Source organism: Xiphophorus maculatus, chromosome 23 (assembly GCF_002775205.1).
Source record: "Xiphophorus maculatus strain JP 163 A chromosome 23, X_maculatus-5.0-male, whole genome shotgun sequence".
NCBI classification, from domain to species: Eukaryota; Metazoa; Chordata; class Actinopteri; order Cyprinodontiformes; family Poeciliidae; genus Xiphophorus; species Xiphophorus maculatus.
In genome coordinates this window covers 8,443,139-8,470,352 of record NC_036465.1, presented here as the reverse complement: position 1 = coordinate 8,470,352, position 27,214 = coordinate 8,443,139, and the positions used below count along the sequence as shown (strand labels likewise).

General features: G+C 36.2%; 1 protein-coding gene across 1 annotated transcript; it reads right to left on the bottom strand.

Moving 5' to 3' along the window:
- Positions 1-3,349: 3,349 nt before the first annotated feature.
- On the bottom strand, positions 3,350-22,705 carry xkrx (XK related, X-linked). Its single transcript, XM_023328972.1, has 3 exons — positions 21,819-22,705; positions 6,083-6,336; positions 3,350-4,530 (listed from the first exon to the last, which is right to left on the bottom strand). Exons 1-3 carry the CDS (start codon positions 22,151-22,153, stop codon positions 3,704-3,706), a joined length of 1,416 nt encoding a protein of 471 aa, XP_023184740.1. The 5' UTR covers positions 22,154-22,705; the 3' UTR covers positions 3,350-3,703.
- Between the last annotated feature and the right edge of the window lie 4,509 nt (positions 22,706-27,214).

Here is a 27,214-nt window from a genome sequence, read left to right as displayed (position 1 = left end):
AGCTAGCTAGCTAGAAACAGCTAGCTAGCTAGTTCTCCTAGCTAGCTAGCTAGTTTTTCCTCCTGTTTCCACGGCAGCAACCAGAAACAATGGTTACTGGGAAGTAGCTGCTAACATACCCTTGTTAGCTAACTGCTAATATACCTTTGCTAGCTAGCAACACAGATATGAATATATCTATGGCTGGCAACGGTATATTAGCAGCTAGTTAGCGGTAGCCTCAACCGCCTGGAGTAACAGAAAGCAATGCAGAAGCGACTCAAACGTTTGACTGACAAAAAAAAAAATATATCGCAAGACAAAAAGACTACATAAACAAAACTTGGCTATTACATCTTTAATGTGATGTTTTATGTGACGTCTTTTCAGCATCTTGGTCAGTTTTGCAGTTTTGAAAGTGCTTATAAATGTAGTTGGCTTGGCTAAATAGTCCTGCCACCACAAAATTTAAGCCCTGTGATTAAATATATAAGGCCAACAATACTTTTTTTTACTTTTATGAATTTAAGACATCTAAAGGATATAATTTTAGGCACATGAATTTAAGACTTTTTAAGGATGCGTGGACACCCTCATTAAAGAAACTGGCTTCCTTAACACCGCAGGAGAGCCACAGAATGCCGTGTTGCAGTAATGCAGCATTTAATGAAAAAGGAGCCCTGAAAAAAATGCATAAACTGTACATTATATGTACATATTTTTAATAAGTTGCCATTTCTGTAGTAAAAATGCTGTTTTTTTTAAATTTTGTTCATTTTTGTACTTTTTCCTTCCAATTGACTTTCTATAACTATGCTTAGAAATATCAGCTTCTTAAGCATTTCTTGTATTCGCTTAATGTTTAAATCTATTTTATGGTCCTTGTTTGATGCTGTTTTAATTGATTTATTGTAGCATTTTGAGATTTCTGTAAATGTAAAGTGTGTTTAAATAAGATTTATTATTAGCAACAATCATTTATGTCTTTCTCTCCGTGTGGAGATTTTCAGTATCCAACATGATTGTATCGACTAACATTACATGCCTGTAATACCTTTTTAGCATTAAAAATTATGCTATTTTTATTACATTAAATGCACCTGCAAGTAAGAAAACATTTTTTTTCACTTTATTTAATGTTCAAGTAGTAGTAGTCAAGGCACTGAATGACAAACTAGACAACTTAAAAAAATAAAAACATGCACAGTACCAAAGCATAATTACAAGTTCATTTAGTGTCCATTTCTTAATTTTACACAATGATTAGGTTAATTCTTGATAACATCTTTGCTACAGAGGCCACACACAAATATTCACCATCCTTTTAGTTTCTCAGCAGAACATTGTGTCCAACATTTTGTGTTCCTCCCCACCCCCCATTTAAAGGCAGTGAGCTGTGAAGAACAGACAGCAGCCGAGCGGAAACCAGTCAAAGCTTTGTAACATTTTCTGACATCCTGCGTTCAAGTCTGATCAGTGCAGATGCAAGACATGTGCAAACGGGGGAACTTTGAAACCCTGAGAGGAGGTAAACTGAAACTGTCCTGGGTCAGTGTTTCGGCCATTTCACTCACACACACACACACACACACACACACACACACACACACACACACACACACACACACACACACACACACACACACACACACACACACACACACACACACACACCTGGCTCAGTGCTGCGCTTTCATCACCTGCTTTTGAGCATCGCCGCATATCTCCAAGTGTGACATTCTTTGGTGGCGTAATCATGATCTAGGAAAGTTCATACACTGCAAAAACACAAAATCTTACCAAATATTTTTGGTTCTTTTTCTACTGCAAATGTCTTATAACACATGAAATAAAATAAAACTAAATTACAACAAACTTTTCAGCAAGATTTAGTAGATTGTTTTAAGTAAATACTTTTTAAAATATCATCAATATTATCATCAATATTTTTAAAATATTGATGAAAAGCAGATTAGTTCACTGATAACATGATAAAGATGTCTTAGTGAAATAATCTGACAGGGGAACTAGCTTTTTATCATCAATATTAAGGAATTATTTACTCAAAAATCTAATTTCTTGCTTAAAACTTTCTTGTAAGTTAGTTTAGTCTTATTTCAAGTGATTTAAGATATTTGCACTAGAAGCTGAACCAAAAATACATGGTAAGATTTTATGTTTTTGCAGTGTAGCCTCTAGTGAAAATATTTTAGTACATTTAAAATAAGATGAAGCTAAATTAGAAGTAACCTTTCAGCAATAGGAGCTTGGTTTAAGTAAGTAAATTCTTAATATTGATGAAAATTATTATGAAATATGAAAAATGTAAGTCAAACAAATTGGAACCAGTACTTAAAAAAAAAAACAACGTTAAGAAATTGACTTAAATAAAAGTCTTTAGTTTAAGTAAACAAATTTATGTCTTATATCATAAGTAATATATTTTTGGTGAAGAAAAGTGTTTTTCTTTTCCTAACCATGTTATTTATTTAATTTTGTTGTATTTTACTGTCATAGTGAAGTGGGCTCAGAAATCTCCAGTGACTTTTTACTCTAAAACAAACTTTGTCTCAGAAATGATCATCAACAAGTTAGGCAGGATTCACTTAAAAGAAGCTCCTATGTATTGCCGAAAATTTACTTGTAAGATAGTTTTGTTTCATTTCAAGTGTACTGCAGAATATGCACTAGAAAATAGACCAAATATGCTTGGTATGATTTTGGTTTTGCAAGGCTGAACTTCAATATTATTCAGTTATTTCTAATTCTCTCATAATTCAATATCTTAAAAAATGCAACATAATTTTGAATTGGCATTAGAAAACATTATCTAGTAGAGGTTGAGTTCTTAAATGTTAGTTAAATGTAAGATGTTGTGTTTTTGCAGTGCAGGGCAGAAACAAGCCTTGTACTTGCAGAAAAATTGTTTTGTTACACCTTTTCATGAATATTAAGGATTTATTTACGAAAGACCAACTCTTAAATCTCTCTGAAAATTTACAAGCAAGCCAGTTTTGTCTTATTTTTTTAGTGTACTAAGAATATTTGCACTAGAAAATAGACCAAAAGTACTTGGTAAGATTTTGTGTTTTTGCAGTGTAGCTTCAAGTGCAAATATTTTAGTCAACTTAAAATAACACAAAGCTAAATTTCAGCAAGAAATAGGAGTTTGTTTTAAGTCAATAGTTCTTTAATATTGATGAAAACGTTCTAGTTTCACTGGCAGATTATTTTACTTATAAATTATATAAAATCATAAATGAAAATAATCTGCCACTGGAACCAGTACTTTTTTCATCAATATTAAGGATTTATTTACTTAAAACAAACCCCAGTATCTTGCTGGAAAGTTACTTTTCAGTTAGTTTTGTTTTATTTCAGGTGTACTAAGATATTTGCAATAGAAACTTGACCAAAAATACTTGGTATGATTTTCTTTTAACAGTGAACAAACCTGTTTACAAGAAGCGTGGCTGAATTTCAACAATAATCTTCAATAATTCAACATCTAAAAAATGCAACATAATTTTGAATTGGCGTCAGAAAATGATCAAATACCTTTAAGAAGTTGATCTTTAGCGTTATATGTTAGTAAGGTTTGTCTTATTTCAAGTGTAGTAAGTTATTTTCACTAGAAATTGACCCAAAATACTTGATTTGTTTCCAGATTTGCCTAAGCGTCTCGTTTCTCCCAGCATTCCTCCTGTTTTTGGTGCGTTTCCTGTCAGGCTAAAGACTCCCGCTCGCCCAGCGGCCCGGCGCCGTCTGGAGGAAGGCAGTTCTGAGGGTCCAGCAGCTCCAGCGGCTCCTCCTTAAGCATGGTGGCAGCGGTGGAGTAGGAAGGCGGCATGCTGCCCCGCCGGCTCGCGGCTCGGCGCCGGCAGCAGACGCAGTGCAGGCAATCGTGGACGTTGAACTTGAAGAGGCTCCTGCACGGGTGGCAGAACTGGTAGAAGAGCAGCATGAAGAGAACGGCCACACTGTAGCCGATCAGCAGCTGCACCACCACCAGCGGCGCGCACACGTACTGGTAGAAGTCCGACTTGAAGAAGTACCAGAGTGTGATGAGGACGAAGTTCTCCAGGAAGCGGCCGGAGTAGTAGAGCGCCAGGCGGAGCCAGCTCTGCTTCCGGTCGATGAGCTCCTGGTCTGCCAGGTCGAGCTCCACGGCCGACCAGCAGAACACGTTGATGCAGGCGTACAGCAGTGTGAACATGCACAGCACCACGGCGGTGCCCAGCTTGGAGAGGTTATTCTCCACGCCCTCGGCCAGAGAGCCTCTCCGCGCCCAGAACTCCGCCCACGGCAGGAAGAAGAAGAAGAGCAGGTTGAGCGCGCCCACCAGGATGACCCAGTGGGTCAGGGCGGTGCTAAACAGGACCAGGGTCGTGACCCGGGTGGTGATCTCCAGGGCCCGCCACACCACCATGCACAGGTAGGCGGCGGGCCGCAGCCGCACCTTGATGGAGTCGTAGGTGATCTGGATGGCGAGGACGCTGCAGACCAAAGCGCCGTAGGTGATGGAGATGAGGGTGATGATCATCAACGCCACTGCAGAGAGGAGAGAGAGCTTAACACAACCGTAGCGGAATAACCTGGAGTATCACACACCCGTTTCTGAAGGGAAATTACAGATAATTTCTATCAGATTATAGCAAATATGAAACTAAATATGAAAACCAGAAGAGATGAATGGATGGATGGATGGACAGATCGATGCAGTAAAGGAAGAAGGACAAATGGAAGAGAGGAAGGATAGACGCTGGTTAATAGAGTCTGGAAGCAGAAACTTTTTCCCAAAGCGTTCCAGTTTTCCAGACCTTTAAACATTCCTGAACCAGGTGAGGTTTCCAGCCTCACTGCCGCAGCAGAAACACTGAGATCAAATGTCTTTTGGTTGAACTTGACTCATTTTTCCCTGACTTTCCACTGGAGCAGCATCCTGAACTGGTTCAGATCTTATCAGAAGCTGGTTGACCTCAATCAGCCTCATATAAACTCAGGTGTGTCTGGTTCCCAGCAGGGCATTAGTCACCAAGGCGCACAAAGTACAGGAAGCAAACCACCTGACCTCAGTCCTGTTCTGACTGTAGGGTTTAATTAGAGTTGAATCGAGGCTTTGAAGTAGGATTTAAATGTGTTTATTGGTGTGAATGTTGGGTTGGTTCCAACCATCCATCCAACCCTCCTGTATGCATTCACAGTGATGATGACTGAATCAAATAATTCTCATGCCTTTCATGACTAATGATCAATGTTAACTCCTGCTCTGGCGCCACCTTCAGGCCAAAGCGGGGCCTCTCCCAAAAGACTGAGCTCGCTCTCAGTTTCAGGCAATAAAGCTTATGTATACAAACTGTGAATGAATCATGACATATACTAATATCAGCATGTTTGCAGAACTCAGTCTTACAGCCAAATGTAAATAAAACCAGACATAAACTTATAAGGTTTCTGCAAGTTTTCCCAACACAAATTTGATACTTTTTAAGAACTTTTTGTATAACCATGTGGTCACAAACCGACACTTTTACCACACATCTGGCTAAAAAGCCACATAAAAAACAATTTTCTGTAAAATACTGCAACAATTCCTTCAAAGCCTTGTTTTTTATGCTGTTGTAAAACTACCTTCTGAATGGTGAAAATTACGGTGTTTATTCTGGTAATTGAACGCCACTTTGAATGAAAACCAGTGTTTAATTATTTTCGTCATTACAACTGCATAAAAACTGTGTTTTCAATGTACTTTTGTAGTATTTTGGTGTCTTAAGTCATAAACTGGTGTTTTTTTGTGTGACGTTTTAGCTAAAACGTTTGGTAAAAGTGGCGTTTTATGGCCCATATGGCCTTCCATACAGTGGAAGTGTTTTACGTAACAGTAAAGTCCCGCGAGAAAAACAAAAACTACGTACAATATGAGATTAAAGTTAAGATTTGTGATTAACGTATTTAATGTCAACTTATTTTTCTTAAATAAACGTATAAAAATACAAATCAGAGATTCAAAATGCCCCAAAATATACTGTACATTTAAGACTCAAAATGTAATTTCTGCAAAAAGAGAAAGCTCTAAAGGAGGGCATAAACCAGCATCTCTTACGTCTGTCAGACAGGATGTACTTCTCCTGGATGGTGGCGTACAGCTGGAGCGTCAGCTGAGGAGTGGAGCCCAGGAAGGCCTGGATGACGGCGGTGCGTTTGAAGGCGTTTCGGTGCGTGGCCAGCGTCCGCTCCGTCTGCCCGATTTCCAGCTCTATCTCTCGGCCCTTCTGCAGGTTGGTTTTCCTGGACAGGGTGACGTAAGGCTCCTCGTTTTGGCCTGCCTTAAAGTAGATCACCAGCGCCTCGAAACACCTGAAGAATGAGAAGCATCGGGAGGTCAGAGTGTAGTACAGCGTGAGCACCAGCAGGGGGCAACATCATGTTAAAAGTTACAGGAAGGTTTCTTAAGATTACATCATGAAGATCTAAAAACAAAAAACATCTTTAGGGTATGTGATAAAAATGCAGTTAGCCAATTCAAAGCTGTTGATTTTTTAAGATGTTGAATTATTAGAGAATTATGAATAATTGATATTTGATTTTGAAGTTCAGTCCAGCTTTTTGTAAAGGTTTTCAAAGCAAAAAAAAAAACTCACCACGTATATTTGGTTTAGTTTCTAATGCAAATATCTTAGTACAGTTGAAATAAGACAAAAGAAGTAACTTTTCAGCAATCTACAGGAGCTTGTTATAAGTAAATAATTTCTTAATATTGGTGAAAAAGTGCTGAATAAGATATTTTCCCACAATAAAAGCAAAATAAGCCTCAATGAAATGTGTACTTAAAAAAAAAACAATATTAAGGAATTATTTACGTAAAACAAGCTCCTTAACCTTGCTGAAAATTAGTACACTTCTCTTATTTCGCACAAGAAACTAGAGAAAATTACTTGGTAAAGACTTTTTGTTTTTGCAGTGCTTGAGAAAACACCGGCTTCCTCCAGCTGTTCCAGTCGATCAGCTCACAGTTCTGCTTTTTATATCAGCTATTTTTACTTCAACTTCAGCTAATTTATCCTTTTTCAGCTAAGGGTTATTCTAACTAAAATGAAATTATGCTTCTTCCAGTATTTTATTTGTCTTTTATGGAAATCAGTTTGTTTTCAGCTGACAGTCTTACTATTAAATTTCAGCAAGATTTCTTTTGTTGACTTGAATTTTTTTGCCTTTTTCTGAAAATGCATTTTCTCCAGTGAAAATTAGACTTTTAAAAGGAGTACCAACTTTTAATATGGAGTTAAAGATCTACTGGATGACTAATTTGTTTTTTTTTAATTCACTACTGTGATATAATTTGTCACCGTTATTAACAATATCTTGTGATGTATCGGCATTTTACAGCAGGGACAAGATAAAATAAAATCTAACAAAATTATGTTTTGAAATGTCTCACTAATTTAACAAAAAATTTCAATAACGTATAAAACAAAAGCCAACTTTTAATTCAGTTACACAGCACAATACATCTATAAGTCACTAGGAATAAAAAAATATTCAATGCTTCGAAACAATCAAAACAAATCGTCTTAAATAAATAACCTTCAAATTAAATGATTAAACACAATATCTAAATCTCTAAAAAAAAAATTAAAAATTTCCTGGCATTTAGCAAATATAAATAATTTTGGTAATTCTAGTTAACCTAAAACAATAAAAGTTTAGTTTAATTTAACTACAAGCAGAGAGAAAAATGTAAAATATCTGCTTTCAACTGTAAATGTTTTCCAAATTTTGCTTTCAATCAAAAGTTAGATTGCACTTTATTACAAAACTGTCCAGTTTTAATTATTTTATATAAAAAATAAAGCACTTTCCAAACCTTAAAATCAAGACATTTCCAATTATTTTAAGAACCCTGATGCAAGTAAAAATATATTTGTTACAAGAAAGTAGCATATCTGCCAGCTAAAGGTTACTCTGTACTCATCAACGGTGGCTACAGATTTTTCCGTACAGGAAATTAAGTTACACATTTGTCATAACAAAGAGGCCTTTCATTGTAAATCTTGGCCAAACCAAACTTTTCCAGTGAACGCTCCAGCAGAGGGCAGTCGGAGGACAAACGGAGAACGTCTGGGTGTGGCTGCCTTAACGTTTGCAAGGTAAATGCTCTCTGTTTGGTCTCTGGGGTGGGTGTCGCTCATACAGACAGAAAAACTGGTTTTACACAAATATGTGCTCCTGTGCAAGAGGAGAAAAAAGGTTGAATCAAAAGAGGTAAAAAGCAAAAAGAAAAACGCAATAGCCCTCATATTGTGTCAGAAGCAAGTTTTCCGCCTGGACCATTAAAACAACATAAAACAGAAACAAAAAGTGAGTTAAATAAACTTCAACTTAAACTACTGGGAGTTGCGTTTTCAGCTCATGACCTCAGCCCCTCTGCAGATCCTCCCTGCAGCACTAAATCTCACATCGCCGTGCAGGAATGCACCGCCAGACACTGTTGCTTCAGCAAGAATCTTTACACACAGTTTACAGTCACTCACAGCCGAAACTAAACCGGCTGCAAGCAGGAAGATCGATCAAACTAAACCGGCTGCAAGCAGGAAGATCGATCAAACTAAACCGGCTGCAAGCAGGAAGATCGATCAAACTAAACCGGCTGCAAGCAGGAAGATCGATCAAACTAAACCGGCTGCAAGCAGGAAGATCGATCAAACTAAACCGGCTGCAAGCAGGAATATGGATCAAGAGTTTTACAGAAAAAACAACCAAAAAGGACAAAAACAGGCTAGGCAGACCAATTTCTCAAAACTATTTTGCACTGGAACGGTCTTCAAGCAGCTCACAGACACATTCATACATGGATTGGTGGTCAGATTTAGCACCAGTGCTTTGCTCAAAGGAACATCGACAATCAGCAGAGGACGAAACAAACTTCTCAACTGCAAGGTGACTATTATTCCCTGTGATGCAACAAAACCTATTTATGACAGATATTCCTATATAAAAACAAGAGTAGAAGCACAAAAAACGCAAAAGCAATTGAATGAAAAGAGTGAAAGAGCAAAAAAAGAGCGAACGAAAGATGCAAAAGAGAGGACAAACAGAACAAGATAGTGGAAAAAATTAGTGAAAGAAAGAGCAAAAACATGTTAGAAAAATCGAAAGAGCAAAAATAAGAGAAAAGAAAGAGTTGAAGAAAAAAGAGCGAAAAAACTAAGAGAAGTAAAAAAAGAGCAAAAAAAGCACAAAAGAAATCTTTTTCTTAATTTTAGCACATTTATATTTCAATTAATATGCAGAGTTTTACATTCTAAGAAACTTTCACATAAACAGAGTTAAAAACTAACTGTCCATCAACCACAGAACAAAAAACATTTTTAAAACACCAGAGAGAAAAACTCTGTCAGGTTATCATTTAAAAACACCACAGAAACTTTTACTCTATTTTTAACCATCAAAATGAACATTGTGTCAACGTTTTTCTCTGCAACATTGTTTATTTAATTTCTTCTACTAAATATAGATGGAAAACATTGCTGATCCTATCAAAAAATTTAATTACATTTACAAGCTTTTTTGTAAAACCTGTACCAAAATAAAAACCACTGAAAAGAAATAAACTCCACATTGTTTATAAACATATTCCAACAACAAAAAGGAAAAACGGTGAAACTCGCTTACATTTAGAAAAGTTGTTTCTATTTCCTAACAAAAAGCCATAATTCAGTTGTATCATTTTTAATGTGGGATGTAAAAGTGATAACTCACTGCAACATGTTGCTCAATCCGGCAACTCTGGCTGCTGGTTTCCAATAAACATCCAATCCCATCAGATATTTATGGATAAATTGTAATCTGAAGCTGAAGTCCTGCTCTCCAGACTAACCAATCTGTGTTCGTCTTCCCAGAAATGATATATTATTATGAAAGAAGCAAAAGAAGCAAGATAAAGAAAAAGAACGAAAGTCAGGAGTGACAAAGAAACAAGATAAAGATAACAGAAAAGAAAAAGCAACAGAAAGAGCCAAAGGAAAAAAAGAAAGAACAAAAGAAGAAAGAGCAAAAAAAGAAAAACAAAAAGAGCAAAACAAAAACAGAAAGAAAGCAAAAGACACAGAGCAAAAGAAAGACAGAAAGAGAAAAAGAAAGAGCAAAAGAAAAAGAGAGGAAAAGAAAATAAGAGCAAATGAAAGAGTGAAAATAAGATAAAGACAGAGAGCAAAAGAAAGAAGGAAGGAAAAGAAACAGACGAGACAGAAGAATGAAAAAATGCAAGAAAAGAAAAGAAGGTACAGAGAAAGAAAGAAGTATGTAAGAAATGAAGAAAGGAAAAGAGGGAGAAAGAAATAAACGAAGGGCGAGAGGAAAGCAGGAAGAAAGGACGACAACATGTGGAATTACAAATATTTTCCTTCCTTATTTGGTTTTCCAGACTTTTCCACTGGACTAAAACCAGAAACCCAGCAGGCCGTCCATTTTTATATTCTGTGAGCAGAAACCTGCGGGACTCGGTGTGGCAGCGAAGGCAACGCAACGAAGGCAACGCAGCGAAGGCAACGCAACGAAGGCAACGCAGCGAAGGCAATGCAGCGACAGACGAGTGGATTAGTCAGAACAAATGTGATGATTTTTAAAGCGCCGCTGAATCGATTTATAAACAGAAACGTGGGCCGCTGCTCTTCATTTGCAACTTTTCACATGCAGTCTGTTCCCATCTGTGACTGAAACAGACCAGAGAAGAAGAAGAAGCTCAAACACCACAAATGTCCTGAAATGTTAAAGGAAACAGCAGTTTTATTTCAGCAGCTCTAAACTGCAAAAACACAAAACATTGTCAAGGATTTTTAGTCAGCGTTTAGTGTAAAGATCTCAGTGCATTTGAAATAAGACAAAAATAACTTACATGTAATTTTTCAGCAAAATATAGAATACTGTTATAAGTAAATAATTACCTAATATTAATTTTAAAAAAGTGCTAGACATGAGTGAAGTAGATTGGAACAAGACAACAGAGTTTACAACAGAATATTAAGGACGAGTTAAGAAAATAAAATAATAAAATTAGAATAATAAAGTCACATAATAGGAAAAAAAATTAAATAATGTGAGAACAGACATAAATTGTTACTTTATTCTCAAAATATAATTTTATTCTCATATTATGGCTATTCTCATTTTATGTTTATTTTAGTACAACTTTATTCTTGAAATTTGACTATTGGGATATTATGATTTTATTCTGATATTATTGTGACTTTATTCTCTTAATATTATGACTTTATTCTCTTAATATTATGGCTTTATTCTGATATTATTGTGATTTTATTCTGATATTATTGTGACTTTATTCTCTTAATATTATGGCTTTATTCTGATATTATTGTGATTTTATTCTGATATTATTGTGACTTTATTCTCTTAATATTATGGCTTTATTCTGATATTATTATGGCTTTATCCTGGTATTAGTTTTAATTTATTCTATTTATTTATTATGTTTTTTAAATTCTGGCAATATGACTTTATTCTCCTGAGTTTATTCTCAAAATATGACTTTATTCTCGTGATACTATTTTATTTATGTAATTTTATTTTTATTTATTTATTATAGTATGGCCTTAATGCTCAGGTTGTAGATTTGAACTTCTAATATAGAAAGAAATTTCTTGTTCCAGTGGCAGATTATTTCACGTACTACATTTTCTTCAATATTAAGGAATTAACTTAAAACAAGCTCCTAATTCTTTCCTTAAAGTTACTTGTAAATTATATTAGTCTTATTTCAAGTGTGCCAAGATATTTTCAGTAGAAACTAGACCAAAAATTCTTTGTGTTTTTGCAGTGCAGCGCGATCATCCTGTTTCTGTTCTCCTCAGATTTCGCCATCAGGCTCACTGACACTCAGATGACAAACTGCGTGCTGAGACTAGCTTGAGCTCACTGTAATTATGTCTCAAGATGTAATTTACTCAGAAAAAAGAAGAACAAGTCAGAGCAGGATTTACCCACCCACAAGCTCAGATTTCAGATCAACAGCAACAGTAAAGTCGTTTATTTAAATTCCCATTGGTTGCCATCTTGGTTCCCCCAAGGCTTATGCTGCCCAATGTATAGCTGTATCCGGTTGCTATCTGTAAACATTATGAGCTGAAACTCCTTGTTTGATAGCAGATATGGTGTGTTTGTCTGCGCAGCCACAAGCAGTCAGGAGTTGCACCATCCCAGAGTCACACAGGAAGCCTCCCATCAGGGCCCCGAACCGCAGCAGAGGCGATTTTAATCGAGCAGAAGGGCCAGATCGCAGCGCACTGTTATCTTAACACGGGTTTCCTGAACTGAAAGTGCTAAAGCTGTGCTCAAACAGAGCAGAGCGGCACAGACGGAAAGCTGCTTTGTGTTAGAGCGGCTTTAAAATCGCTGCCAAGGACAAAGCGCTCATGAAAAGAGGGAAGAGGAGTGCAGGAAAGAGAAGAAGAGTGCACACCCAGCAGATGCACCTGCACTAGATTTTAGACACACACATTTTTCCAGACTCATATTTTCATTAGATGTTCACTTATCAAGAATAAATCCTACAGAACTAATAAAGTCTGAATTTAAGAGTCATGGACTTTAAAAATTTCCCCAAAAAATTTTTAAAATTGAAAGAACAGGATATGATTGGTTGGTCGGATGGATGGATGGTTGGATGATAAAATGGATGGATGATGAGATGGACAGAAGGATAGTAAACAGATGGTGGACGGATGATAGAATGGATGGATAAATGGGTGGATGGATGAAAGATCAACCTTCAGCCTGATTTTATTCTGTTTGTATCAAGTTTCAATCTGATCAATAATCAATAATCAGTGTAAACACAAAGACGTTAATTTCTGCCAATCTGGTGCAGGATGAACAATTTGAATCCTGATAAATCCTGATCAACTTATCGCTGCTCATCACCTGCAGCTCCAGATATTTTAATAATATATAATAATAATATCAGCTGCAGACGCCGCAGCCACGCCTGCTAAACGCCGCAGCAGACGCCGCCGCCACGCATGCTGAACGCCGCAGCCGTCAGGAGGTCCATGCAGCTTTATCTCCAACGTGTAAATGAATGACTGTGAACTTTGGGCCGAACCGTCTCTGGCCCGACTCCAGTGGGAACTGTAAGTCTGCAGCCCACGTTTTCCCTCAAATGGATATCAATCAAAAATACAGAGTCAGGAAATATTTCTGCTTGTTGTCACAAAGTCCAAACTCACATTTCTCCCTTTCAAAGCTCAGATCGCTAACAGAGCAAAGCTAAGCTCTTTAAACATAAAAACGCATCTTAAATCTAAATTGAAACGTAAATTCAGCTCGCAGGTTGAACTCTTTGCCTCGTTTTAACGACTACGCCCAACAGCACCGTAAATTCACTGCATTGATGTAAATTAATCTGTTGACAAACCAAAGTTCAGAAAGTGGAGCAGATTTTCTTCCTATGTGAGTCATGCAGCCGCAGAAACAGGTAGAGCCACTTACATGATTGTCCTCCGTCATGAAGCAAAACATAAACAGCTAGAAAAATAAAACTGTTTAGCATTTTTCTAACCAAGCATGCAAAAATATCAGATGCAATTTGATAAAAGAGCAAACCAAAAATGCTAACATAATCTAATCACTTTGATTTTGTTTTTAAAAGACAGAACAATCAGCTTTCAGTCCTGTGTATTCTGACACAGCTAAATAAATCTTGTGAAATTTAATGAGAGAATCAGTCAAGAGGTTTGTGATCATTTTGGAGGAGCTCAGTTTGATTTGCTGCGTGTTGACAAAATGCAACGCTAACATATCTGTACGGTTAAGTTCACACAGCAGGTGAATGTAAGCCAAATCATTTCATTTTGCCCATAAACAATTAAATAAATAAAAAAATACCCCAATGTGTGAATCACGGCTCTCACAAGCCTCTTTTCACAGTTTGTTAATAGTAAGGTTAATATCAGTCAATAGACAATTACAGAGTCGTTTTTTGTTTTAATTATCTGAAATACTGAAACTAAAAGGTCAGTGACCTGAACTTTCCTGTTTTATCCACAGTTTTCACTCTACGCCGTTTTTTTTAAATTTTATTTTAAAGCAGGTATAAGGCAAACTGTGTCAGCTACTTAGCAGGTCGTTGCTGGGTAACCAAAGAATGAGCGAGTTGCTAGGTAACCAAAGAGTGAGCGAGTTGCTAGGTAACCAAAGAATGAGAGAGTTGCTAGGTAACCAAAGAATGAGCAAGTTGCTAGGTAACCAAAGAGTGAGAGAGTCAGTTGACTCCACCAAACTTATTCAGCTGGCTGTGAAAGGTTAAACCAGAATCATTTTTATTGCCATTGCCAGTAAAGAAGTTCACAGGATAAGATATTGTTTTGATGTAATGACACAAAAATAAAGAAATAAAATCTGAATATGAAAAAGAAAAATAGGTGTGCATGTCCAGAGTAGCAGGTGGATGAAGTGGCTGTGCTGGCAAATACAGCATTCAAATAGATTTTATTTTTTAAATTTCGTGTGATTTTTTTTTTTAATTAACATTAATTTCACAAAGAAGCACTGAATTATGAAGAATATCAAACATTCTGCTGTTTTGTTGCCATATGTGTCACTGGTTGAGCAGCTAAAGTTATTGGTTTATTGTCCAACCCTACAGAAACGGCAGTTTTTAAAACGTTGTGCTTTCGTTTACCAGCTTTGTCTCGTTATGATTTTGTGACAAAATCATTGGCTCTCATTGGTGAATAAACATTAAAATCGATCCATAAATGGCTCCGTCCATTATTACTTCTGGAAACAATGTGCCGCTGTGGCATCAAAGTTCTTCTTCTGTGCATTTTGGAGTCGCTTTTGGGTTGATACACGACACAGACCTCTAATTGTGGTCACATCATTCAGTAGTATCAACAAACATCAAGAAAAAAATTGAGCATCAAGACTTGCTGTGTGAACCTAGCTTAAGACATGGTGGTGGAAGCATCATGCTGTGGGGATGCTGTCCCTCAGTAAGAGAAAAACAATTGAGAATGGGGTAGAAGTTCACCTTAGCAGACAATCATAGCTGTAATAGAACAGCTTAGATGAAAGTATACTCATGTGTTTGAATGGCCTAGTCAAAATCTGGAGCTAAATCAAATTGAGAATCTGTGGGAAATGTTCATGTTTTCACATTAACTGGGCTAAGAAAGTGCAATAAATTCAATCCAAAATACTTCCAGCTGTGCAGTGAAAGGTGGTTGTAGAAAAATATTTACCGTATATTTTGGACTAAAAGTTGCTCCAGATTATGAGTTGCACCATAAAGAGGAAAAACACATAAAACAAGTCATGTTCATTTATAAATTATTAATTATGAGTGGGATCATGTTAATTATATGAGCTGGTGACATGTCAAGCAGAACAATGAAAAAAGTGTGAATATATTCTAGAAAATACGGTACTTTTTTAGATTTTATGTGGAAAAAAGGTAAAAATGTAACATTCATTTCACAAACAAGCACTGCATTATGCAGAATTTCAAAATGTTTTAAGTAAAACAAGTTAATATTACTTTGAAGGCACTGCTTTAGCTTCCATACCATCATCCTCTCTGTTCAAAAGGCCAAATTATTTTGTAACCGAGGGAAAGGTGTAGCAGCACAGCAATACGTGTGGGAGGGGCACCTGTGTGTTACTCTTTGCTCCACACAGGAGGACTTTTCGGACTTTAATCTGCAGAAATGGTTTGACAGAAACCTTGATCTTGGTGACTAACTCATTCTAAATCATGACTCAGCATGAAAATCATGTGGACATTACCGTATCATGCCATTAGGCAAACACAACCTCAGACAAATGACAACCCATGATCCACTCCAAACTGAAAAATAAAAACAGAAATAAAATGCAGAAGCCGTCAGGAAAAACGGTGCCCTTTACTACTACTATTTACACAGAAATTCAGAGTGTAAGCAGCTGCTGCGTTTCTGAAATAAAAGCACCACGTTAGCTGTTCAGCAGCAAGTGTAAACCCTGAAAAAGCAGAAGCTGTGGCAGTTTGTTGACCTGAAAGCTTCATGCAAGTGGGCATACAGCGAAAGCAACTAGTTCTGATCGCAGAAGAGCGGCTGTTTCTGCATTTTTGGTTTGGTACGGTTTAAAAAGGTTACTTTCAAAACATTTGGATGCCACAAGAAAGAGATTCCCCAGGTATGAACTCATTAGTAACAGTTGTGGATGTTCCCAAAAGTGGATGAACCGGAAAGTTCGACCCCAGGTCAGAGCGCACGCAGCTCATACTCTGCAAAAACAACAAATCTTACCAAGTATTTCTCTAGCTTCTAGTGCAAATATCTTACTGCAACTAAAATAAAACAAAACTCATTTACAAGCAACTTTTCAGCAAACTACAGGAGCTTGTTTTAAGTAAATAAGTCCTTAGTATTTATGGAAATAGAATATTTCCACTGGCAGATCATGTATAACAAGAGAAGAATGTCTTGCTTGTCTTATTTCGAGTGTACTAACATCTTTACACTAGAAACTAGACTAAAATACTTGGTAATATTTTCTGCTTTTGAAGTAGTTTCTAGTGAAAATATTTTAGTACACTTGAAATAAGACAAAACTTAGTTAGCAACATGTAGGTTTTTTTTAAGTCAGCAAGTCCTTAATATTTAATTTAAAAAGTACCAGATCCACTAGCATTTTATTCCACTTGTAACAAAGACAGTTTTCTACGTATTAATGGCAACCTCTTGAATCTTAATTTCTTAACCAATATTAATGAATAATTACTTTAAAACAACCTCCAATAGTTAGATTTGTCTTATTTCAAGTGTGCTAAGATAATTGCACAAGAAACTAAAAGTGTAGAAAATGCAAAACATCCCACTTGTCACTCCTAGATGTTAAAGTTCAAGGCAGTAAAACAAGGAAAAGGCACGAACAAGTCTGGTTTGACTTGACAGATTGCAAAGAGGAAGAAATGGTATTACAAAATGGACTGCAAAATTTAATCTGAACAAACCATGACATTTTAAGATGTTTGATCAGAAAGACTTTCAGTCCGTCTATGTCACAAAATCCAAACAAAATACATCAATGTTTGTGACTGTAATGTCACAAAATGTGAAAAATGTAAAGCTATTCATATCATGACAGGCAGCATTAGAATGAGAAATGAGGCCATGTGTCAAACAGCTGAGACTTCACTGGAACCAGACCAAAACCAGCAAACATAAAACAAACCCAAGAGAAGAAACGTTTTCCAGTTTCCAGTCAAAATTCAGATCTAAAGCTCCCAGAAACCAAAACTATGAGCATAAAAGTCTCAAAAGACAATATGTTTAATATAATACATGCTTATCTAAACTAAAAATGAGTGAACAATGAAATGGTTACAGTGAAAAAATGTTTTATTTATGCCAACAGCTAACGACTATTTTAGTAATCGAGTATTCTATAAATTATTCTGATGATTAATCGGACAAAAACATTGAAACATTCATCAGGTTTTTCATTTAGACACTTAAGCCTTTTTATACAATGTTAGAAATGCATCAGATCCAAATAAACAAATACATTTCCTTTTTAAATAGGGAAAAATAAACTGACTGAAATGCAGTACGATTAACCACTTGTGGCTAAGGATCCATTTGCAGCTAAAGAAAATATTTTACATCAACATGTGAAAAGCTCAGGCTTTTCTGCTTGATTTAACATCAACACATTCATTTTGCTGTCCAATTAGGGCAGGCGTAACAATTTTTTTTACAGAATTTGAACCAGCCAAAACTTTGCCACTTGAGTTCTAGGTGGAAAATATTTACAAACAAATCAGGTTTTTCATCTTAAATTCAAAACGTACCTATTTTCTGAACAGTTTTGGCCAAATTACTGCTCTGAGTGAGTTGTTCTTTCAGCAAATGGCCCGTTTTTGAGTTTTTATTCTCCACTTTACTAAATCTGTTGACGATTATTAAGCATGTCATAATAACAAATTTTGCTGGTCGATAAATTATCCCAGAAGTTATTGTGATAAACAATTATAATGTTGTTTTGAGACCATTGCCAAGTAATGAAATAGTAATGGCGTAATAATGCAACCGCACCATCTCAAAGATCAATAAACCTTAATTTCTAACTAATATTTAAGTCTGTAACTGGAAAATAGTTTAAATATTTAAAACAAAACAGAAACAACAAACAAAATGGACACTGAATTCTCTGTAAACAAAATTATCCTTAAAAAAGTTGAGACGAATGAAGACTGTCGTCATCCAGTTTTTTGATAGAAAGAGACGCAAGAAAAGCAATCATGCAATTGGAAATTATTGATCTCATTTTAATTGATCATGCAGTTAATTGATTTATTGCTTACTGCAACAGACTTAACGATCATTTCAATAATCGATTAATCATGATTAATCGTTTCGGCCTTATTTTTATTACTCCAGAGAACGTTGTTCAATAAAATCTTAAATCATGTAACTTTAGTATCAACATACAGCAAACCCGATCCAGACAGCTGTCTATATCAGGGATGGCCAAAGTGTGGCTTGGGGGCCATTTGAGGCCCTTTGGATGATTTTGTTTGGTCACTTGCCTCCACAAGCACAAAACAGATGAAAATAAATGTGTTGTTCTTATTGGCCCAGTTTTATTTATCAGCCAATAGCGATGCTGGTGCCAATATATTTTTCATCTCTAGTTTATTTAGTATATTACTGAAGAAATAAAAAAAATACATGTCTCAAGTAATGCATTTTTACAGTTTTAATTATGTAAAGATACTGTATTAAGCTTTTGAATTATCTCAACATGACAGTTTTGGCCCTAATTCCCAAACGTTTGGACGCCCCTGGACAGAAATATGTGGGTTGTACACATGAAGGACAGCTTACTGGGACACAGAGGAGCTATGTAGGTTACTCTGTCAAAAAAGAGGCTGCACAGCCTTTAATTCAGACCATCATGAACCGTTAACCCCATAATTTTCTTAATGCAGGATGCTCGGTGTTGTTGTAGATTTGTTTTCAGAGCCGCTGCAGCCCATCTGGTTTGTTATCTGCTGCAGGAACAATGGCTCACAGGAAGTTATTATGATGATGGATCATTAAAAAACAAAACTTCAGCAGCATCCTGTCAGGTCTTTAAGATGACCCTGCCGGGCCGTAATGCTCTCTACATCCACTCGTCTCCCATTAACCTCCATGATACGCTAATGGAAAGTGGAAGCTGTCCAGTGAGGACAACAGGATGCTCCCTCAAACTCTCAATTTATTGTAGAAATGTAGCAATGCTACTAAAATTACTAGCAGCAGTATAAGTAGTCTGAAGAATAAATAGCATGAGCTACATTTTCCTTCATTAAACCAATTTTTAAAGGTGATCCATTGTGCTTCCTAGAACAGAGCAGTACAAATCGTGTTATTTACATTTGTTTCACAAAATTATTCTTAGATAATGAGATTTTACTCTGGTCAGTTCTGTTTTTGGGTCTCTTCCAGATAAGGTGCTGCTGGCCACGCCCCAAACTCAACGTTTACACTCACGAGAAAATGGCTGCAAACAGATGCACAATTGTACAATCCGTACATCTTTGAGAAGCATAATTAGAGCCTCATGCACAACCAACAAAAATGCAGAAAGTGATTTCTTAATTTTAAGTCAACAACAAAACTCTTGGCTTTTCCAGCAGCCATTGTGCAGCGCATACAGAGGTCAAACCAGCTGACCAAATGTGTTGAAGCTCTGCTTGGGTCAGAGGCTTCTTCAGATTCGTTGCAAGCTTGACTGCTACAGGAGATCACAGTATCACCATCCACAACGACTCTTAAAGATATGTGAATGGGTAATGACAATAAATTTATCTTTGAGATAAATAAAGTATTTGTAAGTAAATTGAATTTAGACCTGAGCTTTGGCTAGGCCTTTTAACACATACATATGCTTTTATATGGCACATTTTCCCACACATTTGCTGTATCCTCTACATGATCTATGGCAAACTGAAGATATTACCTTTTAGGGTTTTTTTATTGACATTCTCTTGGAGTGAATGAAAATTTGTCTTGTCAGCAAATTCAAGCTATGGCTTTCTTTATTTTCACTTCATATTTAGGCACTAATTTGTGTTTTTCTGTCACCTACATCTCAGGGAAAAAAAGCACATTGAGGTTTGTGCCATGTGTTGAAATGCAAATAGTTTCACCAGACACTTTACATGGATCCTGGCAAATTCTTTTAGATTGTCTTTGCAAATAATTTTTGGAAAAATCCAATCATGATAAAAACATCAAATCAACAAAACAAAGCGAGGCAAATCAGACGTGTAAAAGCCCCCAGCTGCTCATCTAATTGGGAAACCAGCACAGATTCAGTTTGAGGTTAAACCATCCTGTGAACACATCATTCCTGTTTTCTGTTTATTTGATTCACAATGTGGTTATTCTGTTCTGTTCAAATCTGTTCACAAATTATTTTGAATCTTTTTTTCTGGTTGTTTTGAAAAAAACATTATATTTAACATTTTTAATCATTTATTAAACGATTAATTGCTTTATGAAATGATTAATTGAGTTAATTATAATGAATTAATTGAAATAATCAACAAATTTAGTAGTTGATTTATTGTTAACTGGAGAATACAGACACAAAAAGGTCATTTGATTATATGTTCATTTGCATACTTAAATATATTTCTACCATTCCATAAAAGGGCTTGTGACAATTTTCTTTATCCGATTAATTGATTAGTTGTCAGAATTATCGATTACTAAAATAACCATTAGCTCCAGCCCTACTCTCTATTATTTTATATATGTTTTATTTTGGTTATTTTTCAAATTTCCTGAGCTATAGGAAGTTTGAAATATCATATAGTGATATAGAGATAAGATAAGTGACTCTTTGGGCGACTAAGTACATTTGTTGTTCAAAAAGTAAAAAAATAAACAGATTAACCAGCAGATGCATGTTCAAAGTTTGCATATTAATTATTATTTGTATCTTAATACCATTCTAATCTGGTATACAAAGGGTTAAAGGGTACATGAAAAATTGCAGAATGTGCCTGTTTTTTTTAAATCCAATTAATTGATTAGTTGTCAGGAAAGTTGTTAGTTGCAGTTACAAATTCATATACATTGTACACACACTTTAAGGGGGCTTTTGAAGAGTACATTCCTGTTATTTTAAAGTCTGGTTTGGCTGAGCTCACATTAGTGACTCTCTGGGGGACTAATGCAAGTTTGTTGTTCAAAAAGTAAAAAAAAAAAAAAAAAAACCCAGGATAACCAGCAGATACATGTTCAATGTTTGCATTATTCTAGAATTACGCCGTTCAGAGAGGCAGCACGTTGGAATACATCTATACTTTCATTGAGATTTTTTTTTTCTTTTTCAAAATTTTATTCCTCCCTTTCTGGAGGAAATATTACGTTTGGTTGGAAACCGCTTCTTCTTGTTTTGGATTCTGGGTAGTTGGACAGATTTTTGTCAACATTTTTCATATTTTGCTGTTTTGGTGTGAAGTGTAACCATAGAAACAGGGTGGTTTACAACAGGAAGCAGCTGATTAACATCGGAAAAGCTGAAATACTTTGGGAATCAATGAAGTATTTTGAATTTGAATTTTTTAATGCTCATTTGTGTATTTGCTTCAGTGATTAAACAGAAAATCTGCAGAATAAACCAATTTTTCATCAGATTAATCGATTATTGTCAGAATAAATTAGTAACAGATTAGTGGGTCTGGGCGACTAATGCAAGTTTGTTATTGTAAAAGTTTAAAACCCAGAACAACCAGCAGACGCATCATGTTCAGCGTTTTAAAGAACCGCCCCGTTTCCCACCTGATGACCGGTCCAAGCTGCAGCAGGTGCAGGAACAGAACCAGCGGCCGGTCCCGACCCAGGTCCCTGTGGATGAAGGTCAGGGTCAGCTGGATGAGCACAGCGGGAACCAGCATGAAGGTGATGGTGAAGCTCATCCAGATCACGTCGTTGGACTTGTGGTAACTTTTGCAGAGGATGCAGGCGGTGATGAACTCTGCGCAGTAGAGCATGGTTGTCCACACCACGCTGAGTGGGGGGTTCACCCGGCGGCGGGAGGTCTCCACTATGAGCCCGTACTCCTCCGGGGAGGAGCACCGCTCCATGTCCGTGATCTCGCTGCCCTGCTCCTCCATGGCCACCTCACATATATCGGTATCAGTAGGTCTGTAGCAATGAATCACAGGTAAATTGAACTACGCTGCAAAAACATCACTTTTGCGGGATATCCCTTTAATGCGCCGTCGCTCCCAACTTTCCACCAAGTCGATCATGGCAGGTGTCTCATTGTGTTCCGTTCCACGTTTCGGCTGGCTCACAAACCGTCCGCCCCCAGTAGGGTTTGATTTACCGTCGAAGAAAGCGGGGAAAACGCCTCTTCTCCCGGATCAGCTCTCTCTCCGCATGGGCAGCGTCCAGCAGTTCAACAAAGTTCAGCCCACGACGCGTACAGTCGAGCTAAAGCCACAGAAACTTCCACGCCGGTGACCGCGACCCACAGACACACAGAGAGAGCCCCAGCCCACCGGGTTGTGGGTGTTTCTCACACCGCATTGTTGCTGCTCAGCTGGGCTGCGTGTTTTTACTGTTAATTCATCTGCTGCGTCAAGTCAACCGTAATGGCGGAGGCAGAGCGGAAATACAACCTCCTTTCAAAATAAAACAGAAATCAACACAGATTTATTGAAATTAACAGGACATGTAAATAATCTAATTAAAAACTAGTGAATTACAACGGAAATAAAATATTTGATAAAATTAAGCCGTTTACAACCTGACGCTGGGTCAGCATAATTTAAGACCGGCGTAACACGTCCTTAGTTTCGAGAGTGCCGTCCATGGTGGTTGCCAAGTCCTACCGCCATTTTTTGTGCCTCATTTTATGAGGCAAATGTATTTGTTTATTTTTATGTTTATGTGATAGGGACATATACAAGAACATGGATCAAAAACTCAGTTAATTCGCAACATCAGTTTCTAGGAGGACCTTTAACTGTTGATTAAAACGTCTGAACACGAATTTCTCTTTCCAGATTATGTTTCTCTGATAGGTCGACCATTCTTCCATTTTTTCTATACCCGTCCAAACGCAAAAGCTTTGCACTTTATTTAAACGGAAAACTCCTCCCTCCGCGACTGTCATCACTTTGACCCAAGTTGTTCTCCGGCGAACTGTTAAGGAGCGGACACTTTGTGTTTTAAAGGTTTGAAGCATAATATAAACTTATACTAAACCTGATCTGAACACTTTAATTGAGCTGTAAATGTTTTTTGTTTCTTACTGGGCCTTTTTAAAAAAAATAAATTAGTAATAATTTTAAAGCCTAACGCTGGTGAATGCATGTAGATCCCATTTCCGGTTTGAAATGATGGGCTATCCGCTCGTTTTGAGTTTCATTTTAAACAGATGACGTGTTGGTTCTAATGAAATCTGGTCTGAAATCAGACCTGTTCCTGTGAATGTTGAAAAACTGTTTCGTAAGCTGTGTGAAACGAGCCCTCCAGAGAGTAGAGCCACTTGAAATATTCACATTAAACACGATTTTTAATGAGTCTATCACCATCTAGTGGTCAAAATAAATCAGAAAGTGTAAATGACGAGCCAGATTTAGTAAAACTGTTATGGAAATAAGTTTTTCCAGTTGGAAACGGATTAATTTTTAACCACTTGACACATTTTAACAATCTATTTGCAAGTGGAGATCAAATCTTTCAAACTGAATTATTTCACCACCATCAAACAAAGCACAAAACAAAAGAAATAAGTGGAAGATGATGTTAACCGCCACTCCTTTCCGACTGCCAGGGTCTGTCCTGTTCCAATGAAAGTAGTGTGAAGGACAGGCAAAGAGAGAGATCAGTTTCACTTCCATTTTTAGTTCCCCACAGCAGGGCGGGCTTGGTCTTGTTTTAGTGACCTACAGGCCTGAACAGGTGCAGATTTCAAACAGAACAATCCATCAAGCGTTACACTCAAACAAAGACATCTAGTCATTAATTTTAAAGAATGAAATGAAAGGATCCTGTTTGCAGAGGTGCAAATTCAAATTTAGCTTACAGGCGCCTGATTTTTCAAACATTTCCAATGCAAATCCTTTTCCAACAGCTTAAATAATAATTAAAATAAGCTTTAACTTCAATGAAAGTAGCTTAGAACAGGTTCAACTCAGCTTTAACTGAATAAATAAACATCATACAGTTTAATCAGATCTTAGGAGAGATGATCCGACTTTGTGGGGGTTTGCACATTTCAGGAAGACTTGTCATTACACTGCAAAAACACAAAATTTTACCAAGTATACTTGAAATAAGACCAAACTAACCAACAAGTAACCTTTAAAAAAAGATAAAGAAGCTTGCTTTAATTAAATAATTCCCTAATATTAAGTACTTTTTTAATCAGTATCAATGAATTATTAACTTAAAAGAAGCTCCTATATCTTAACAAAAAGTTAATTAAGTTAGTTCTGTTTTATTTCAAGTGTACTAAGATATTTGCACTGGGAATTAGACCAAAAATACTTAAGTTTTGGTCTAATTTGGTTTTTGCAGCATGTAGACTAAAGGTACTTGGTAATATTTTACATTTTGGGGGTCTGGTTTCTAGTACAATTATCAGCACATTTGAAATAATACAAAACTAAATCACAAGTAACTTTTGTTACAAGTGCACTAAGATATTTTCACTAGAAATTAGACCAAAAATACCTCGGTTTTGGTGTTTTTGCAGTGCAGTAATGGATGCGTTTGCAGTATGGTGTGAGTGATTCAAGTCCAGCCTGCAGTCAGTGAACCCAGCAGACGGGAAGTTCCTCCTGCAGAACCAGAGCAAGCTGCTTGCATATTTCCTGTTACCGATCTTTCAGACTGTTTTGAAATGCTTCACAGGAAATTGAAATAAACGACACCGGAAGATTCAGCTTTTATGTCCTTAATAGATCAATCTCAGTTTAAAACCCTGAGATTGGTGTTGTGGCCATTTATGTTGAGTTTTTGTAAACTTCAACATCTTATACATGAGATTTATAAATGTGCTGCTATTGATTCTTTACTGCGTACTCTGTTTCTTTCAATAGATGATCCAGAATGGATCCCAGTAGCTTTTTCAGAATGTAGTTATTATAGGGTTTAATTTTGTGTCTGGTGACTCAACCTAAAGCGTAACATTTATTAGGCTTTATGAAAATGATGCTGCCACTCTTGTACTTTACATTTGGGATGATATTCAAATTCCGATGCCAAACACTTCAATTTTACTTTAATCAGCTTCAAATGAATAAAAACTGTTGTGGCCATTTATGTTGAATTTTTTTCAATCACAAGTGCGATCGTTATAGCATTTAGGTTAGCACTTAAAAAACTGAAAGAAGAAAAGACAGGAGTGGGAACTATTTCCCAGAATGCTTAGCGGCATGTTTCTGTATTCTGAGATGGCAGTGTGTTATATTGATCTGACTCTTGTGTTTTATTAAGGAAAACGTTTATTTTAAAGTCCTGATCACACTAAATGTTCTTGCACAGAATTTATTATGATGTTTAATAAAATTCATTTGTTCATGCAATTTGAAACAAGAACTTAAATGATTCTAAAGTAAATTAAGTACTTATTTTAACTTGATAATGTGAAAAGCATATAGAAATGTGGCTCTTTAACTTAAAGATGGGAGTTTTTTTCTTGCATATTGTGAAATAATTATTTGGTTTAAATTGCAGTTTTAAGTTAAAACTCGAAATTCAAGATTAATGAACTTAAAAAACAATGTTTAGACAACTTGTCTTGTTGTTAAATCATCTTCATTAAAATCCAAAACAATTTTCTTGTTGACTTAAATTGCATCTTCAAGGCAGCATGTGGACTTTCATTTTCAAGTTAGGCGACCTAAATGTTTTGCAGTGCATCTGATTATTCTCACTCAGGAGGTGCTGACTGTAACAAACACTGCGACATCAGCAGAATAATGCAGAAAGCAGGAGAAAATAGATGCTTGTGTTTTTGCTGCATGAGTGTGAATGTGTGTGTGCGGCTGACGCAGGGATGAGTTTACTCAGCACCGCCTGATTGGACCGGGATTTAAATGACATAATGCGATAAAGCACGGAGAGAGGCCGCTGGTTCTGTCTCTGCAAGATGTAACTGGATATTGATTTTGAAGTCCAACTGAAGCGTTGCCTCTTAAATCTTCTGGTAATGCTCCGCGGCGTTCTTTAAATAAACATGTAATCATATTTAATTGTCAATATATGTGATACATTTGCTGCCCGAATAGAAAAAGATTTATTGTTCAAACGCAATGGCGTTTCAGGCACAACATTTTAATATGGCTCCATCTAGTGGCTGTTGTTAATAAATACAGCTTATTAATATTGTATTAATACCATTATGCAACATAGTCTGTTGAGTTAATCCGCAGTAAACGCAGAACTGAGTCATTTTTCCAACTCATTATATCTGGGACTGAATTATTTAGACATATTTAGTTACTAGATTTTATCACAAAAACTAAAATTGTACTCAAGTAAAAGTAGAACTACTCCAACGTATTTTTACTCGTGTAAAAGTGAAAATAAACCATCCAATAGATTACTCCAGTAAGAGTAAAAATACTAAGTAACTGATCAAAACATCAATTGTTTAATGTTTAAACAGACCAAAATATAAAGTGAAGTGGAAATTTTGGTGTTTTAAGGAGGAAAATGACAATAATTTGTACAAACAAGTAAAAAATAATATCAGACAAAAGACAATTTTTTAAATCAATATAAAACTTATAAAACATAAACAAAAACTTAAGATGTGTGTATATGTCTAGTGAATTTTTTGGTTAAAACATGTTTGTGAATCCAGACAAGTAAGAGTAGAAGTACTTCTTAATAAAGTTACTTAAAAGTAAAAAGTACAACTTTGTAAAAAATACTCCTGAATTTACTTTTTCCAAAAAATTACTCATGTAAATCTAAATATAACTAGTTACTCTGTTATAATTTCTATCATGAACTCATTCATAATAGAAGCATACATTAGCTATGCATGTAAAAAGTGGCATAAGTCAAGTCATGTTTATTTGTATAGGACATTTCACATTTCCATCCCATCAATGCAAAAACTTTATCAAAAAGAAAAAAAAACTAGTTTTTTTAAATTGGTGTGTTTCCATTAAGTAAATTTATTTTTGTATTTACAATTTGTGGATGCAGCT

Bases quoted from the DNA above. Each gene is read 5' to 3' on its own strand.
- xkrx (XM_023328972.1), bottom strand. From the start codon at position 22,153: ATGGAGGAGCAGGGCAGCGAGATCACGGACATGGAGCGGTGCTCCTCC. The intron at 6,337-21,818 runs GTGGGAAACGGG...CTCATTCTTCAG, and splicing joins CAGCTTGGACCGGTCATCAG to GTGTTTCGAGGCGCTGGTGA. The intron at 4,531-6,082 runs GTAAGAGATGCT...TCCTCTCTGCAG, and splicing joins GTACATCCTGTCTGACAGAC to TGGCGTTGATGATCATCACC.